The sequence below is a fragment of the Aotus nancymaae genome, unplaced genomic scaffold (assembly GCF_030222135.1).
Source record: "Aotus nancymaae isolate 86718 unplaced genomic scaffold, 86718_ANA_hifiasm-v0.15.2.pri h1tg000089l, whole genome shotgun sequence".
Lineage (NCBI taxonomy): Eukaryota > Metazoa > Chordata > Mammalia > Primates > Aotidae > Aotus > Aotus nancymaae.
The window spans coordinates 19,060,773-19,081,030 of NW_026988504.1; the positions used below are offsets into that span (position 1 = coordinate 19,060,773).

At 36.4% G+C, this 20,258-nt stretch overlaps 1 protein-coding gene and 1 pseudogene across 13 annotated transcripts in view; one reads left to right on the top strand and one right to left on the bottom strand.

Annotated features, from left to right (window-relative positions):
• TANC2 (tetratricopeptide repeat, ankyrin repeat and coiled-coil containing 2) overlaps positions 1-20,258 on the bottom strand; it is a 446,013-nt gene that overhangs the window by 78,104 nt on the left and 347,651 nt on the right. For all 13 annotated transcript variants that reach the window (XM_064369387.1, XM_064369386.1, XM_064369385.1 and 10 more), the window contains one exon: positions 8,026-8,257. In XM_064369387.1, coding sequence (XP_064225457.1) covers positions 8,026-8,257 — 232 coding nt within the window. The remainder of the gene's footprint in view (positions 1-8,025; positions 8,258-20,258) is intronic.
• LOC105711353 (density-regulated protein-like) lies at positions 16,131-16,749 on the top strand (annotated as a pseudogene).

Below are 20,258 nucleotides of genomic sequence, written 5' to 3' on the forward strand. Positions count from 1 at the left end.
ACTGCAAAACAGTGAGAACTGTTCCTAAAATAATTCATTTTCCTTTGCTAAATAAGGTTTCTCAATTGTAAATTTAAGAGTTAAGATATTAATGATCTTTAGATTTTGCCTTTCAAATGCAACCAGCCTACAAGAATGCTTCAGTATGTTCACTCATTCAAACTTCTGTAGATTAGAGTAGTACTTTAAATCAGTAGCTTAAAAATTTTTACAAATAAAAATAAATTGGGGATTAATAAAGGATTGCTACTTCATATTTTGCCATGTAAGAACATGTAAAATATAATTACCATCCATGATCACCATTATTTCATAGAATAAAAAGTATTTTAACATTAAAAGAGTAGAGGGACATTATCTAATCTTTGCATACATATATATGGAAAACTACATTATATCTACATCCATACAAATTCTGAGCTGTTGCTATTTTCTTATTTCATCATGGACTAACTAAAAACTTTAAATGGACTGGTGCTTAGGAGCCACTGCTCTAGGTGACAAGTCACGAAAAAGGCTTCCCAAGCCCTTTAAAATCCTTATTTTTAATCCCTTGTAAATATACATTCACCAGGGATTGCCCACTGCCTCCATTTACATGTGTACCTAACAATACGTGAACTTCCTTCCTTAGTAGTTCCATTCTAAGACTCTACCTAGGTGTCTGAGAGAAATAAGAATTACAGAGACTGCAAAAGAAGAGACAGTAGCTAATACTGAAGTCAGAATTGAATCTTAGCACATAAGATTCTATTCCTGGTATATACAGGAATTGTTCAAAGTGAAAAAGAAGACTCATATCAGTCAATATCTTTGTTCAGAAAAGCTTCACATAACACCTGAGTTATCTTTCCTTCAGTGTGGTAACAAATTAGTGTCTCAGCTGAGCATAGTGGCTCATATCTGTAATCCCAACACTTTGGGAGGCTGAGGTGGGAGGATGGCTTGAGTCCAGGAGTTCCAGACCAGCCTGGGCAACACAGTGAGACACTATCTTTACAAAAAATAGAAAAAAATTAGCCAAGTATTATGGTGTGCTTCTGTAGTCCTAGTTACTCAGGAGGTAAGGCAGGAGGATCGCTTGGGCTCAAGGGGTCGAGGCTGCAGTGAACTATGATCTTGCCACTATACTCCAGCCTGGGTGACAGAGTGAGACCCTGTCCCAACGAAACAAAACAAAACAAAACAAAACAAAACAATTTGTATCTCCTTTCATTTCATATTGGTAGCTAAAGCAAAACTTTTTCATTTGTTTTATATGAGCATGTGGATGTGAGTATATGTATTTTAATCACTGTACTTGGAGAACTTTACTGTGAAAAATATTGACTCAATTTTAAAGAAAAATACATAATCTGAAATCTAGCTTCTAACTCTAAATTCAAAGTGTTTTCCACTGAAAAAACTTCAGCTATCTTTAAAAAATAACTCTATTTAAAAAATTATTGCAATAAAATTTATACATGGTAAAGAATTTACAATTTATAAATTGTAAAGAATTACAATTATCTTAACTATACACTTTGATAACTTTTGACAGATATATGTACTCATGTATGCAACACTGTGATCAAAATATAGAACATTTCTATCATTCCAGAAATTTCTGTTAGGTTCCCCTCCAGTCAGTCCTCAATAGGAAACTACTGTTCTGATTTCTATCATTGCAGACATGTGCTTCTTTTGCTTAACATGTTTCTGAGACTCTTCTACATTGAGTGTACTATTATTTTGTCCCTTTTTAATACTAAGAAGTATTCAATTGAATAAATGTACTATAATTTATATATCTATTCTGCTGATGGACATTTGGTCTGTTTCCAGTTTTTGACAACTATGAATAAAGCTGCTAGAAACATTCTTGTACAAGTCTTTTTGTAGATGTATGTTTTCATTTCTCTTGGGTAATTATGTAGGAATACATTTGCTTGGTGATAAAGTAGATGTACACTTAACTTTATAAGAAACTTTTGGCTGGCTGTGGGTGGCTCATGCTTATAATCCCAGTACTTTGAGAGGCTGAGGTGGGAAAACTGCTTGAGCCCAGGAGTATGAGACCAGCCTGGGCAACATGGCAAGACCTCATCTCTAAAAAAAAAAAAAAAAAAAGCCAGGTGTGGTGGTGTGTACCTGTAGCCCCAGCTACTCAGGAGGCTGAGGTGGGAGGATTGCTTGAGCTGAGGGGGTCGAGGCTGCAGTGTGATCATGCCATAGCACTCTAGCCTGGGCAACAGAGCAAGAGACCTTATCTCAAAAAAAAAAAGAAACTGACAAATAGTTTTCCAAAGTAGTGTACTATTGTATAGTCTCTCCAGCACTGCCTGAGAGCTCCAGCTGTTTCTCATCCTAACCAACACTGGATGTTCTTTTTAATTTTATCCATTCTAATGTGTGTAAAGTGGTATTCTCATTGTAATTTTAATTTGCATCTCACTGATTACTCATGTTTAAACACTTTTTCATGTCCTTGTAGGCTGTTGATGTATCTTCTTTTGTAAAGTGTCTAAATTGCTTGTCCATTTAAAAACTGAACTGTTTGCACTCTACACGTATCATGGATACAAGTACTTTGTCTCTCACACACACAACACAGTGAATATTTCCTCCCCTTTGGTGACTTGCTTTTCCTTTTTCTTAGTGGTATTTTTCTGTTGAGCAAATATTTTTAAGTTCGATGAAGTCTAATTTGTCATTGTTTTTATATGATTAATGATACTTTATGTCCTTAAGAAATCTTTACCTTCTCCAAGTTTTTGAATATATTCTATGTTTTTTTTCTATTAGCTTTAGAGATAAAACTTTTCTGTTTAGGTCTGTGATCCATCTCATACTAATTTTGGTGTATAGTGTGAGGTAAGGACTGAGATTCATTTCCCTCCACAAACATTTATCCAGTTGTTCCAGCACCATCTGATGACAAGAATTCTCTTTCTCTGATTGTTTTGGCACCTTTGAGAAGATCAATTGATTGCATATGTGGGTCTATTTCTGGATTCTCTATTCTCTTCCATTGATCTATTTTCTATCCTTGCATGAATACAATCCTGTCTGTGGAATTTTGGACCTGACTCAAGCTGGATGATGAGAGCTGACTGCTAATTTTTTAAGCATCAAATCAGCGCCCCCATCCCTGAGCTTGGTTGTTAAACATTTACTAGCATATCACTGTCATGACTATTACAGTAATCTGTAATTCTGTACATCTTGAAACCAGATCCTATCTTTCAACTTTCTTCTTCAAGAATGTTTTGGCTATTTTTGGTCCTTTGCATTTCTAAAAGTTGTCAATTTTTACAGAAAAATTCTGCTGGGATTATGATCAATCTATAGAGTAGTTTAAGGAAAAACTGACATCTTCCAATCCACATATATGGCATATCTCTTCCACTTACTAAGTTCTTTAATTTCACTCTGCAGTATTTTCACTGTGCTTTCACTATGACTTATACATCTTTCATACATTTAAGTATGATTTTTTTTTTTTTTTTGGTGCTACTGAAAATCGTACTTGTTCTACTTATTTGTTGCTATATTGAATAGCAAGGGGTTACTTGAATGTTCTGGGGTTGGAAGCTGGAATCATTTGGAGGCTTATTCACTCATATGCTTTGTGGCAGAGCAGGAATGAACACTGGGACAGTCAACTAGATTCTCCCTGTGGTTTGTGCTTTTCAGCATGGTGAACTCAGGTAGTAAGGCTTCAACATGGCAATACATGCCTCCTGAACCAAGAGTTTGGGTGAACAAGATGGAAACTGCATGCTATTTATGACCTCCCTCAGCTGTCACATAGCATCACTTGGTAGTATTCTATTAGTTGAAGCAGTTGCAAGCCTGCCCAGTTACAAAGAGAGGGGACCCAGGTCAAACTATTAGTAAAAGTAATGTCAAGTAATTTGTAGCCGTGTTTTAAAACTACCATGTACTTTTAAAATTTCATTTTCAGTATTTTGTTGTTAGTATAGAAATATCTGTATGTTGACTTTATAGTCTAAAGGTTAGCACTTACTAGTTTTAGTCAGCTTTCTTTTTTCTGGGTGGATTTCTTAGAGTTTTCTAAGGTAAACAATTACGTTGTCTGCAAATAAAGACAGTTGTACTTCTTCCTTTCCAATCTTTATACTATTTGAATGCTTGTTTATTTTCTTATTGTTCTAGCCTGGACCACCAGTAGAATGATGAATGTAAGTGGTGAGAGTGAGGAACATTCTTGTCTTGCTCTTGACCCAGGGAAAAACATTCAACATTTCACTATATGTATTTTTGGAGATGCCCGGTATCAGACAAAACTTCCGTCTATTTCTAGTTTGTGTAGTTTTTATCACTAACTGGTGTAGTTCAGAGGGAATGGTTTCATCAAGAGAATTATTCTGGGGCAGGGGGTGGAGAGGATGGTTTAGGGATGAAACTGTTCCACCTCAGATTATCAGGCATTAGATGAAGTGTGCAACCTAGGTCCCCTGAATGCACAGTTCACAATAGGGTTGGTATTCCTATGAGAATCTAATGCTGCAGCTGATCCGACAGAAGGTGGAGCTCAGGTGGTACCTGTCACTCACCTCCTGCTTCCTAACAGGCCACAGATCTATATCAATCCACGGCCCAGGGGTTGGGGACCTCTGATGTAGTAGTTTGCCAAATGCTTTTCTACATTTATAGAAATGATTTGGTAGATGTTTTGCTTTATTCTGTTAATACGATGAATTACACTGATTAACTTTCTTCTTCTTCTTCTTCTTCTTTTTTTTTTGAGACAAGGTCTCGCTCTGTTACCCAAGCTGGAGTGCAGTGGTATAATCTTGGTTCACTGCAGCCTTGACCTCCTGGGCTCAAGTGATCCTCCCGCTTCAGCCTCCTGAGTAGTTGAGACTACAGCTGTGCACAACCATGCCTGGCATTGTTGTTGTAGAGATGGGTACTTGCTGTGTTGCCCAGGCTGGTTTTAAATTCTAGGCTCAAGTGATCTTCCTACCTTGGTCTCCCAAAGCATTGGGATTACAGGCACAAGCCTAGCCTAAATTCCTTTTATGTTCCAGTTACCATACTAGCTGCTATGTCTTCAATGGTTATGTAGCGTTTATAGTGCATTGGGGTAAAAATATGCTAAACATTAAATAACTAGTCATTAATTACATTGTTCTGTCTCACCCACCAGAGTAGATGGGACTACAGCTATTTATCTCTTTACTATTTATCTCTTTAATTTGGTCTATTTTTGATTCATGTATTTTGAACCTCTGTTATTAGATGTATACATCTAATACATGTTCCTAATGAATTGGCCCTTTTATGTTTATCAAATGACTCTTTAGAAATACTTGTCTTGAAATCTACTCTGTCTGAGATTACTATAGTCACTCCAGCTTTCTTATGCTCCATGTTTTCACAGTATATTTTTCTATCCTTTTACTTTCAATCTGTGTCTTTATATTTTAAAAAACTGCATATGGTTGAGTCTTGCTTTTTATCCAGTTTGACAGTTTTTGCCTTTTAATATAAATGTTTAGTCCATTTACATGTAATGTAATTATTGATACTACTGCTCATACATCTACCATTTTGCTTGTTCTATCTCTAGAAAAAATTCTTTATTTTCTGACTTTTTTTGGGTCACTCAAATAAGTTTCAGTATTTCCAGCTGGAAAATTGTGTTTCCAGCTATTGCTCATAATGGCGACTTAACGCTGAGTTAAAAACATGGAAATAAAATGAAGTAATTACATTCACTTACAGCAGTATTTGTCAATAGAGACTGCTAAAGCTGGTTATGGAGACCTAAATGAGAAGCAGATATATCTTGTAACAAAATTATAAAACATATGAATTATGATTGAGACTACAAAGCTGACTCTGCAAGCATTTGGATAGTCTTCTTGAATCAGCTGTAAGGTGTAGATCCTTGTGTCACTGTGATTCCTTCAAGGTACCCCTACATGTGAGCAGTTTCTACATTCACTTATCTGTTCAAAGCGTATTTCCTGAAATGCCTACTATGCTCAAGGTGAGGTAACCACTATGAAGGATAAAACTTGAATTTTAAAAGTTCCTATTTCAGTAACATACAATTTACTTAAAGGGATAAGTACAAAAGTAATTCTTATAAACTGCAAAGTGTATCTGGCATATGGTAAATATTTAATAAATGTTAATGATAAAAATTTAAATTCTTATTATACATTATGTGTTATGTACCATAAATACATATATATTTTTAAAAAGATCTAATGTCATTTGGAAGGACATCATTTAGGATTGAAGCGGGGCAGGTATATCAGAAGGTATTTCACGAATGAGGTAGCATTTAAGTTGTTCCTTGACAGATGGCTGGAAATCTGACAGGCAAAGATGTGAGAAGAAGGTGTATCAAGAAAAGAAATAATGAGTAAATATATGGAGGTGGGAAAATCCAGGGAGTATTTGAGGACTAGTGAATATTTCAGTTTACATGTAAACATAGGGTTCCTAAGGATAACAGTGAATAAAGCTGAAAAGTAGGTTGGATGCTGGCCCCATCAAGCATCTTGAATGTCAGAACAAGGAACTGGAAGTTAATTCAGAAGGCAATAGGCAATCAGTGGATTATCAATTGGGGAATTATGTGATCAGAGAAATGCTTTATAAAACTTTATCTGGAAGAAATACATAAAGTCTAGAACACTGGAGAGAATGGGGAAGAATTTCCCCATCAACTACGCCATGAATGGTTTAAAATTCAGCTCTCAGGACATCTGAGGCTTGGCAGAGCTATCTCCTCAGGGCCAGTCAAGTCCAGCAATGAGGAGTTATAAATTTTTATCCCAGTATGCTATACAGTTTTATTATTTTATAAGTGTGTTGTGATGTGGAAAAAGCACTAAACTAGAGAACCAGGAAAGACTGGGATGGGGTAATTATAAATATGATGTTATGGGCGGTCAAACAGTCCTTGTGGTAATGATGCTAGAAACAGTTGGAGACAAGTGGGTGTGAGAAACATCACGAAGGCAGAATTAACAGGTTTTAGAGACTGACTGCATGTCCAGTAAATAGGCTTAAAAATACTTGTAGAGAAACGGCAAGGTTTAAAAAGGTAATAGGTAGCAAAGGTAGTGACAGAGGTCATCAGAGTTGAGAAGAAAGAGAAATTCTGATATTCAAGTAACCAGCATGAAAGCTGAAACAACTAAAGATGATGGCCAGGAAAAATTATAACCATCTTTCCTTATTAGTACCTCCAAAGCCCTTGGGAAAGGTGTATAAGTCTCTTAGGAATAAACAGGATTGCTCAGGAATTTTATGCATACTCACATCCTTTTCTTTGGCTTCTGGCACTAACAAAATATTGTCAAGGGTATGGGGCAGAAAGACTTAGGAAGGCACACACCATTTTCAAGGAAATGGTTGCACTTAGGCCACTGCTAACACTAGAATTGCAGAGGAAAAAGGGAGGACAGGCATGAGTATGAGTGGGAGATGGATTCTATTTAATTTTTTTCACTTAAAAAAAATAACAGCTCTCCTATGATACAATTTATGTATCATAAAATACCCTCTGCCCCTTAAGTAGCTTTTAAAGTGTACAATTAAGTGATTTTTAGTATATACACAGAGCTGTGCAACCAGGGATGCCATTCCACTTCACTTGAACTGAAGCGGTAATAAAAATATTATGTTTTTTATTAATATTACATATTACAGGAACGATTTCAAACCATAGAAACTTCACAACACTGAGCTGGAGCCACAAATATACTGACTTATTTAAACTTCACAGAAAGGACTGAAAGCTCTGCTATCTTCAGGACAAGGAAAAGGCATTCTATTTGGAAATAAGACTGAGAATATTTATAAAGAAAAGAAGTAGTAGTTACTGCTGGAATTTTTTTTTTTTTGGCAAGTAAAATATTTTGCTGTACCCTACAGGATAGCCAGCTATGGAACATTTAGTTTTGGCAATGTGATAAAATTAATCATTTTTATAGCATGACCCAGGTGACCTTGGGCTCCAAACCTCCAGCTTTCACCTCTTTTGGACCTTATCTGTACCTTTATGGAGATTCTCTAGTGGCTCCAGGACTCCCCTCCGGAAGGAGGCCATGGGGTCTTGAACACAGGACCGAAGACTCAGCATGCTCTGCAGGTGAGGTTCCCGAAGAAGCTGCTCCCGATAGGCTGTCAGCTGAGGTGAGCGGCAAAGCAAGGCAGCAACATTGTGGACAAATTCTGGCACCAAGCAGGTATAGGCATTATCTGCTTGACAATAGTGATAGGCAACTACCTATAAAAGAAAGACAAGAATGCAAACAGGCTTATCAGTAGTAAGAGCAATAGCTATGATTATCAGCTATTGAGTGATTATCCTAGAAATCACTTAATATTTCAGTATTACATAATACTTTGTCTCTTCATTCCTCAACTTTTTCAAGTAAACATAAAAGCTGCTAACTCAGAAAATGTCTGATTTATGTAAGATCAGAAATTTGATACATTACTTCTATTGTATACATATGATATCATAACCCAGAATAAAATTTATAAATAAAAATTGAGTTTTCCTCTGGATTATAAATAGGAAACAAGCCTGAAAACACTGATATCACTGACATTTATTCAGCATGGAGCAGTATAGGAAAGAGACTAATCTGTAAACAAAGCATTAGGAATAAAATAATCCAAGAAAAATTATGTTAGTCTCAACAAACACATATACTTCTGTCAATTTTTGGGTTACAGGTGTGTTATAAACTAAGCCTTATAAAAATAAAATAATTCAGATTTTAATTTTAGCATTAAATGTTTTCTAAGCACCCAGGCAGAGACAGAGAAAGAGTATCAGAATTAGATAAAAGGAAGAAGGGGTGAGATTTTTGTTAGACGTAGGTCTTAAATTCAAAGAACATAGAAAATTTATAAGCCTTAATATCATCCAGGGTCTGGGCTGACTGTCTAGGATCTGGAGTTTTAGGCTCTGTTTTTTTGGTTGTTAGAATCTGCACAGCAGTCACCCCATGTCTTCTGGCTCTTCTCTTTGTTTCCAGGGCAAGTACAAAGGGTGATTTTAATCTAGACCACTTTTCTGGCTCATTACTACTCAGAAAAGAGATTGGATTGTGTATAAAACACAAAACTGGAAGGGGGAGATTCAGCTTGAATGTAGAGAAAGCACTCAGCATGGTGCTTGGCATCTAGTAAATCATAGCAATGTTAGCTGATGTCACCATTATCATTACCATCTTCATCCTCCTCACTACCATCATCATCACCACCACCATTCTTAAGGATCTGTATACTATCTTTTTCAGCTACTAGCTTTGTGCCTATATACTGGCAACTGAAATCTGTCCTGGGGCATCTGTAGACATACTACTGGAATTCCAGCTCTTCACGTGTCTGTCAAAGAGCATAATCTCTAATTCATCAGGTGTCGCTCAGTCATCTACTAAAGAGTTCTTTTTTGAAAAGACTCTTAATCTACTGGTATGGTCATTCTAGCTCTTTTAACTTGTTGGAAATGTCAATATATTTTAAACAACTGAAATCCTTCTCATTAAACATAAAATAATGCCCAAACAACAGAGGAAATGTTACTAAATACATAAAGCTGAAGATAGGAATTGCTTGTGAATGAAGCAATGAAGTCTGAGCACAATATGGAAACTGGAAATCAGAGCTTGTATTTTGAAAATCCTCCACTCTTTTCTTCAGACAGATTGGTGGTTATTTTACCTCTTTTATTTTACCTATCTTAAACACAATGTAAGAAACCTAAACCGAAAACTTGTCAGCAATTGATCTGTCCTTTCAAAGAACAGTGAAATGCCAGTGGTTATGTCTACATGGGTACAAATCTCCACTTGAAAAAAGCAAATAGCAAACCTCTAAATCAATATAAACTTTCATCATATTTCACTTCAATTGATTCCACATGTTGAGGCTAAGCACAACTGAGAAAAATCAACTGTAACATCCTAAAATAAGAAGGTATCATTTTAAAGATAAAAATTGTGATATTTAGAAACAGGATTCTTTTTCTGATTTCATTTAAAAAAACCATCTGTGCTCTTGGCTGATGGTTTCATCTAACAAAAGACAATGCTGAAGTTGCACCTTCTGTGCTGGCAAGGTTGTGGATCAAAAGGAACGCTTATACACTGTTGGTGGGAGTGTAAATTAGTTCAATCACTACTGAAAAGTATAGTGATTCCTCAAAGATCTAAAAACAGAATTACCATTCAACTCAGCAGTCCCATTACTGGGTAAACACTCAAAGAAATACAAATTGTTCTATCATAAAGACACATGCACATGTATGTTCACTGCAGCACTATTCTCAATAGCAAAGACATGGAATCAACCTCAACGTCCATCAATGGCAGACTGGATTTAAAAAAATGTGGTACATATACACCACAGAATACTATGCAGCTATAAAAAAGAATGAGATCATGTCCTCTGCAGGAACATGGATAGAGCTGGAGGCCATTATCTTTAGTAAACTAATGCAAGAATAGAAAACCAAATATTGCATGTTCTCACTTATAAGTGGGAGCAAAAAATGAGAACACATGGTCACATAGAGAGGAACACCACAAACTGAGGCCTACTGGAGGGCGGAGGGTGGGTGAGGGAGAGGATCAGGAAAAATAACTAATGAGTACTAGGCTTAATACCTGGGTGATGAAACACTCTGTATAACAAACCCCTGTGACACGAGTTTACCTATATAACAAACCTGCACATGTGCCTCTGACCTTAAAATAAAAGTTAAAAAAAAAAATAGAGAAAAAAGAGAGACTGGAAAGAAGCCAAAGACACCCAGTTTCACCACTACTCTCCAACATAATATGAGAGATTCTGGGTGGCATTATAAAGAAAAAGAAAAGAAATAAGAAGAGCAGAGACTTAAATGGAAGGGATAGTTTTTATTATTAAAATGTATAGTTATCTATACAGAGAAAAGCAAGCTATTAGAATTAACAGAGTTCAAGATTTTTGGTACAAGATCTTGTAAAAATTAGTAACATTTTTGACTCCAGCAATAACTACTTAGAATTGTAGTAAAAAATATGATATCCACAAAGGTATGAGGTAGAAAATTTAACTAAGAATATTAAAAATAAAGTTGCACCATCTGCGACTGCCTCTCTTTCTTTTAATTTTAGATATTTCTTGGCATTCCAAATATAAAGTCTTGATGCTTTTGCAGAATTCAGGCAACATCTTCATTAGATTTGCACTGTGTCTCAAAACAGATTATTTACTAGACATTTTAAAGTAGCTACATAGTAGATATATATACATATAATCTGTCAAAAACATCTGTTACTTCCTCCAAATTTTCTATTAATATTATCTATAACTTTCCCTATGTATAAAAATAGAAAACAAGCCTGAAAATGCCATTTTTTTTCCTTCAGTTTCTCATTAGTACCAGTGCTCAGTAATAGATACTAGATCATTCCCTGCACCTTTGACAAAGTCATCATGCCCAACCATACACAGTCACTATTATTATTATTATTATTATTATTTTTTTTTTTGAGACGGAGTTTCGCTCGTTACCCAGGCTGGAGTGCAATGGCGCAATCTCGGCTCACCGCAACCTCCGTCTCCTGGGTTCAGGCAATTCTTCTGCCTCAGCCTCCTGAGTAGCTGGGATTACAGGCACGCGCCACCATGCCCAGCTAATTTTTTGTATTTTTAGTAGAGACGGGGTTTCGCCATGTTGACCAGGATGGTCTCGATCTCTTGACCTCGTGATCCACCCGCCTCGGCCTCCCAAAGTGCTGGGATTACAGGCGTGAGCCACACAGTCACTATTATTACAACTCCTGGGGAATGGTTCAGGCTTAGTCCACCCATAATAATGATTTATGAAACCTTTCTCCTTGGTGAATTCTTATCTCTCAAAATAACTTGTTTACATTTCATTTTTTTAGCTATGTCTTTCTTACATTATTTTTTTCAAGTTTTCCTTCCATTAAATTCCTAAACTTTTATTAAAACAATTTCATCCACAGCATATCTGAGATGAGAAGAGCTGCATTGTTTCTTTGGAGGAAGACAGCTAGTAAGTTTTAGCTGACTCTTGTGAGGGAAGAAAGAAAGGGAGTGCAGGCCTGTGGGCTGTATACAGAAAGAAAAGACTGGAGGTCAATAACAGCTTTGTGTATAAAATCTCTTGATTTAATGCTGTGTATAAAAAATGATAAAACTAGTTATAAACTTCATCAAAGGAAATGAGTGGCAGCAAAAATGTCACAGTTGTGTTAAGTCATAGGCCTGCACTCTCCATAGACCATTTTCTACTTCAAATGAAGGATTGGTGACAGAATTAAGCTAATCTCACATAAAGAGAAGGCAGCTGTGAATATCCAAAGTTTGTCTGGACATAAAATTCTAATTTCCATACTGACTGGCATTTGTATCATTTAAACTAATATTGCGACTGCCCTTCCCCAGGTCAGCTGTCACACACTTACTCCATGTCTCCTTTTCATCACTCCTTCCTGTGAATGTCTTCTTCCTCACTACCACCCGGCTGATTTCCTAATCAGCACAACCCTTCCAACTCTAAAGTTTGATTTTTAATAGTTTTGGGACTTGATGGCTCACCATAAATAACAACTCTCTCTTCCTTTTCTCTTAGTCCCTCAATTCTGACTCTAATCCTCATGCTGGGACTAGAAGCTAAAAATAGACCCTAGACTAGAGTTCTGCCTCAGTAATTTTCCAGCTTGGAGCCCTACCATATATATATATATATTTTGGCAGTAGAACTTTTATTATTTTTTAACTTTTTACTTTCAACTAACTTTAGACTTACAGAAATGTTGTAAAAGTAGTACACAGAGTTTCTATTTATCGCTCATCCAGCTTCCCTTATTATTAACATCTTATATAACAATAGCAAAATTATCAAAACCAGGAAATTAACATTGGCAATACTATTACCTACAGACGTTATTCAAATTGTACAGTTTTTCCACTATGTCTTTTCTTGTTCCTGGATTCTATCCAGGAACCCGTACTGTATTTGGTTATTTCTCTTTAGTCTTCTGGAGTCTGTAAGAGATCCTTAGTCTTTATCTTCTATTACCTTGACACTTTTTTTTTTTTTTTTTGAGATGGAGTCTCACACTGTTGCCTGGGCTGGAGTGCAATGATGCAATCTCGGCTCACTTCAACCTCTGCCTCCTGGGTTCGTGCGATTCTCCTGCCTCAGTCTCCTGAGTAGCTGGGATTACAGGCATACACCACCACACCTAATTTTTTTGTAGTTTTAGTACAGACAGGGTTTCACCATGTTGGCCAGGCTGGTCTCAAACTCCTGACCTCGTGATCCAGCCGCCTCGGTCTTCCAAAGTGCTGGGATTACAGGAGCGAGCCACCGCGCCCCACCACCTCGACACTTTTGAAGGATACTGATGACTTATTTTGTTGAATGACTCTCAATTTTGGTTTGATGTTTTCTCATGATGTAACTGAGAGTTTTTGTGAAGAATACCAGAAAAACTGTGCTGTATCCCTCTTCGTGGATATCACAGGGTTTATGATGGTGGCATGTTTTTTACTGGTGATATAGTTTAGGTATTTGTCCCTGCCCAAATCTCGTGTTGAAATGTAATTCCCAATATTGGAGGGAGGGCCTGGAGGGAGGTGTTTGAGTTGTGGGGGCAGATCTTTCAAGGCTTGGTGCTGTCCTCACCACAGTGAGTGAATTCTCACAAGATTTGGTCATTTAAAAGTGTGTAGCACCTCCCCAACCCACCTCCTGCTCTGGCCATGTGATGTGCCTGCTAGCACCTTACCTTCCACCATGAGTGAAAGCTCCCCAAGGCCTCCTCAGAAGCTGGATAGATGCCAGTGCCATGCTCAAACATCTTTTCTTTAGAAATTACCCAGTCTCAGGTATTTCTTTACAGCAATGCAATAATGGCCTAACACAACTGGTAATGTTGCCCTTGATCACTTTGTTAAGGTTCTGCTAGGCTCTTCTACTGTCATCTTTCCCTTTGTAGTTAATAAATATCTTAAGGGAGATACTTTTGAGGATATGCAAATCCTTTTTCTCCTCAAACTTTCACCCATTAATTTTAGTATCTATCAGTGGATCTTGTCTGCAGCAGTAATTACTGTGGTGTTTGCCTAATAATTTCCTATTCCTTTCTTTCTTTCTACATTAATTAATTAGAATCCTATTGGAAGAGAGAGTTCTCCCTTATCTCCCATTTATTTATTTATTATTGTTTTTTGTAAGTATGGGCTAATCTTACCCTGTCGGTTACAATTCAATACTATATTGATTTTGTTGCTCAATTTGTTCCAGCTTTAGTCACTAGGATCTCCTTCAGGTTGACTGCTGTATTCTTTCAGTGAGCCTCTATCTTTGTTTTTTGAGCAAGTTCTTGCTTTGTGGCACCACAAGATGTTCTGGACTTATTTTGTATCTTCCCTGCCTCTGGGATCATCTACTTCTCTAAAAAGCCTCTGTTCTTTTTATTGAAGAATGATATTTAGAAAAAAGATCTGGGCACCACTTGTGATTATTGTTATTGAGGTGTCACGCTTTAGGGCTCTCACTGAATGGAGCTAAGAAATATAAGTATGTATAAAGGTGTACCTCAGAGATACTGCGGGTTTTGTTCCAGACCACCACAATAAAACAGTGCAATGAGGTGAGTCACTCAATTTTTTTGGTTTCCCAGTGCAAATAAAAGTTATGTTTACACTATAATCTATTAAGTGTGCAATAGTATTGTCTAAAAAAACCCAAGGTACATACCCTAATTTAAAAATACTTTATTGTTAAAAATGCTAATGATCACATGAGCCTCCAGTGAGTCATAATCTTTTTGCTTGTGTTGGGGGGGTTCTCGTCTCGATACTGATGGCTGCTGACAGATTAGGGTGGTGATTGCTGAAGGATGGGGTGACTGTGGCAATTGCTTAAAATAAGACAACAATAAACTTTGCTGCATTAATTGACTCTTCCTTTCATGAAAGATTTCTCTGTAGTATGTGATACTCTTTGATAGCATTTTACCTACAGAACTGCTTTCAAAATTGGAGTCAATCCTCTCAAACCCTGGCACTACTTTATCAATGAAGTATATGTAATATTCTAAATCCTTTATTGTTATTTTTACAATGCTCACAGCATCTTCACCAAGTACAGATTCCACCTTAAGAAACCACTTTCTTTGCGCTTCCATAGGAAGCAACTCCATATCCATTCAAGTTCTGTCATGAGATTATAGCAATTCAGTCACATTTTCAGGCTCCACTTATAATTCTAGTTCTCTTACTACTTCTGCCACATCTGCAGTTACTTCCTCCACTGAAGTCTTGAACCTCTCGAGGTCATCCATGATGGCTGAAATCAATTTCCTCCAAACTCCTAGTAATGTTGATATTGACCTCCTATGAATCACAAATGTTCTTTATGGCATCTAGAATAGTGAATCCTTTCCAGATGAAAATCTTTGAAAATCCTTTTCAATTTACTTTGCCCAGGTCCATTAGAATAATCACTATCTATGGCAGTTCTAGCCTTATGAAATGTATTTCTTAAATTATAAGACTTAAAAGTCAAAATTCTCCTTGATCCATGGGCTAAAGAATGAATGTTGTGTTAGCAGGCATGACAACAATAATCTCCTCGTATGTCACTATCAGAGCTCTTAGGTGACTAGATGTATTGTCCATGAGCAGTAGTATTTTGAAAGTTATCTTTTTTTTCTGCGTAGATCTCAACAGTTGGCTTAAAATATTCAGTAAACCATGCTGTAAACAGATGTGCTGTCATCCAGGCCTTGTTGCTTCATTTATAGAGCACAAGTAGAGTAGATTTAGCATCATTCTTAAGGGCCCTAGAATTTTTGGAATGATAAATGAGCACTGGCTTTAACTGAAAGTCAGTAGCTACATTAGTCCCTAACAAGAGTCAGTCTGTCTTTTGAAGCTCTCAAGGCAGGCACTGACTTCTCTCTAGCTATAAAAGTCCTAGATGGCACCAGCTTCCCACAGGAGGCTATTTTGTCTACACTGAAAATCTATTGTTGCTCTCGGGTGGCCCTGGCCAGGCAAGATGAGTTGCATGTATCAGTTCAACTGGCCATAGTGGTAGGAGTAGAGGCAGTGGGGCCTGTGTGACCAACTGGGTTTGTGAAATGGCTGCTGGCACTTCTGAATCGAGTGGGGCTGACTTTTGCAAAGGAGACCCAAGGAACAGCGCCAAGTTGGATGCTGATTACTCACTTTGAGTCCTTTTTATTGCGGAGTCTGTTCATTACCAACTGGGTACTCTGAATATGTGCTTGATGTTGCTAAATGTAAACAATGGATAGAGAGAAGAATTTTCCAAATGAATTTGAAAAACTTACTGTAGAAAATTCACTCAATCAAGAAGCTGGAATTAGTAAGAATCAAGGAAGAGCAGGGCAAGGAGAGAAGAAAAAATAGAAGAGAAGTGGAAGGGGTCAAATAAAACAAAACAAAACAAAAAAATGTACCATAAGAGGTTATTATAGCCAAAATTGCCAGAGCAAAGAAGAAATATGTAAAAATAGTGTGTGGCCTTGCAACTTCTGAAATTGATCTTAAAGCAGCACAAAGATTTTTTTGCTCAATAATTCTGTGGTACCTCAGTAACAGGGGAGGATGAAATTATTCAGGAAGACTCTACAAATGACATAATTGATGTCATTCAGAAAAAAACAGCCAGAGATGGATGATGACAGCATCAAAGTTCTTGAAGAAGTAGTTTAAAAAATATGTCTGTATTTAATGGCTGGAACTGAGAGTTGATACTGTTAAAGGGAGAGAAGCCTGTTCAATAAATAAATACACACACACGTACACACACACACACACACACACACATACACACACTCTTATCTTACAGTAAAACTGTAGACTGCATTCATTCCTGGCATTTTCACTGTTCTGTACAAGGCTGTTTGGTTTTTTTATTGCCAAAGTCAAATAAATAGGAGAGACTGTCATGCTTATGCATGAAACAGAATTTAGTCAAATAAAAATTCTGGTCATTTGTTACTGACTTTTCCCTTTCTGTCTTTTTACTTAATTTTTTTTTTTGAAAAACCCAGTAGATTTTTTGTGGGAAGCATTTCTGTTGATTATTTTACTGATCTAATGCTGAGTGATTTTTAAAAAGAATTTGAATTTGGCTTCCTCATTTGTAATATGTCTCCTTGCTTCTTTGATGTGATAGTTTAGAGATGGGTGAGAATCTAATAGATTTCTGGTTGAATTTGCTTCCTGTTATCAAGTCCACTTGTGGGCACAGTAACATGCTGTTCAAGCTATTCTGGAAATTATTTGTTAAAGTATACTAAAAGCCTTAAGACCATTTGTACTGTCTGAACGAGAAAGCTACTTCGTTGACATCATTCTAAAGAAATAATCAGCCTTGCAATAAACTTATGAAGGAAGGTGTTCATCACAATGTTATTTATAATATCAAAAAATTGCAAATAATATAAACAATTGGGAAATGGTTAAAGAAGTGATAATGCATCATGAGGTAGAATATTATGCATGTGTTTAAAAACCGTATTTTCTAAGAATATCTGGAAACACATTTGGCAATGTCAAGTTGGGAGAGACCCCAGACACATTATTATTATTATTATTTGGGATGGAGTTTCACTCTCGTTGCCCAGGCTGGAGTGCAGTGGCGCCATCTTGGCTCACTGCCACTTCTGCCTCCTGGGTTCCAGCAATTCTACTGCCTCAGCCTCCCAAGTAGCTGGAATTATAGGCATGCCCAGCTAATTCTTGTATTTTTAGTAAAGATGGGGTTTCACCATGTTGACCAGGCTGGTCTCAAGCTCCTGATCTCAGGTTATCCACTCACCTTGGCCTCCCAAAGTGCTAGGATTACAGGCATGAAGTACCATACCCGGCCTACATTTAAGATATTTATTATCAACATTGTTCTCGGTCGAAGTCCATTCAGAAAGGCTAGAGGCTCTTGTTCTTTTGTAAATTATGTAAGTAAAATTCTGCTAACCAATAAAAATAATATACACTCATGTTTAATAGAGAGTCTGGAAAATACCAATTAAAACATATCTTTCTCACAAAAGAACGAACACTTTTAATGACTGCATTAGATGAATTTAAAATTTAAGTCAAGTGCTGCAAATCGAAAAGATGACTTGCATTTTAAATTGCTATGGTCACCTTTAAGAAACTTAGAACCCATGAAACCATTGTTTACTGCCATGCAAATTATGATCTTGAATAATTGAAAAAATAAAGTGTTAGAAAAATGTGTAATAAAGATGTAAAGTAAAACAATGAAGAAAAAAGGAAAATCTATTGTTTAAAGGTAGCCACCTTCCTCAATTATCTTAGCTAGATCTTCTGGATAACTTGCCGCAGCTTCTCTATCAGCACTTACTGCTTCACCTTGTACGTTTATGTTATGGAGATGGCTTCTTTCCTTAAACCTCAGGAACCAACAACCTGTTACCTTCAAACTCTTTTTCTGAAGTTTCCTCACCTCTCTCAGGCTTCACAGAATTGAAGAGAGTTAGGGCCTTACTCTGGATTAGTCTTTGGCTTATAGAAAATTTTGTGGTTGGTTTGATTTTCATCTAGACCACTAAAATTTTTTCCCTATCTGTAAAAAGCTTGTTTTGCTTTCTTACCATTCCTGTGTTTACTGAAGTAGCACTTTTAATTTCCTTCAAGAACCTTTCCTTTATACTCAAAACTTGATTACCTGTTTGGTGCAAAGGCCTAGCTTTCAGCCTATTTTGGGTTTTAGACATGCCTTCCTCACTAAGTTTAATCATTTCTAGCTTTTGATTTAAGTGAGAGATGTGTGGTTCTTCTTTTCACTTGAATGCTTAGAGGCCATTGTGGCCTAATTTCAATATTGTGTCTCAGAGAATAGGGAGGCTTAAGGAGACAGAGAGATGGGGGAATGGCTGGTCTGTAGAGTTGTCAGAACACATAAAACATTTATTAAATTTGCTGTCTTCCTGGTGTCTCAAACCAATTACAATGGTAACATCAAAGACCACTGATCACAGACTACCATAACAAATACAGTAATAATTAAAAAGTTTGAAATATCACAAGCATTAACAAATATGACATGGAGACATGAAGTGAACACATGCTGTCAGAAAACTGGTGTTCATAGGCTTGCTCCAGTATGAGACACTCTGTTTTCCCACAGCCTTCACAACAGAATGTTGTTGTCATGTTTTAAATTTTTTTCTAGTTGAAAGGTAAAAAACCAGTATCTCAGTATTGATTTAGTCTGCATTTCTTTAGTTGTGAGTCTGAACATGTTTTCAAAATGTTTCAGGGCCGTTTTAATCTCTTTTTTGTGAATTTTCTGTTTATATCTTTTTCCCACTTTTCCATCATGTTTTGGTCCATTTTTCCTCAATTTTTAAGATCTTCAAATAGAAGAGATATTAACTCTTTATTTGTAGTATATGCTATATATATATATATTTAAAATTTTTATTGATTCATTAAAAAAAAACCTATTACATGCTGACATCTAAGAACATATTTTATGAAAAGAACTATTTTCAAAGCAAACATTTCAGAAAGTGGCACTATTTTACATTTTTGCAATAGACTCCCAAATCTGCCTCTGCATTCAGTATGCTGCAAGAAACTGTTTTGAATTCAAGTATAAGAGGAAATGCCAGTCATATGTTGGAGAAGGGAAGGTGGATATTTTTCTTTGATACTATGCTAAAAGTTGACAAGTGGTAGGTTTTTAAATTATTATGTTTGATTGACTAATCATAATTGTATCTATTTATGGGGCAAAATGTGATGTTTTGATATATGTATACAATATAGAATGATGAAATCAAGTTAATTAACATGTATCACCTCCCTAATCTATCATCTTTTATGGTGAAACATTTAAAAGTTATTTTGAAATATATTATTGTAGTTACCCTGCTTTGTAACATATCTTAAAACTTACTCCCCCTATCTATCTAAAAATCTGTACCCTTTGATCAACAACTTCTCCCATCCTTCTTCACACTCCCAGTCTCTGCTATCTTTCTACTATCTACCTCTATGAGTTTAACTTTTTTAGATTCCACATATAAGAAAGATCATGCAGTATTTGTCTTTCTGTTTCTGGCTTACTTAACTTAGCATAATGTCATCTAGTTTTATCCATGTTCTTGCAAAGGACAGGATTTCCTTCTTTTTAAAGGCTAAGTAGTATTCCACTATACAAACAAACAGACACAATACACACACAC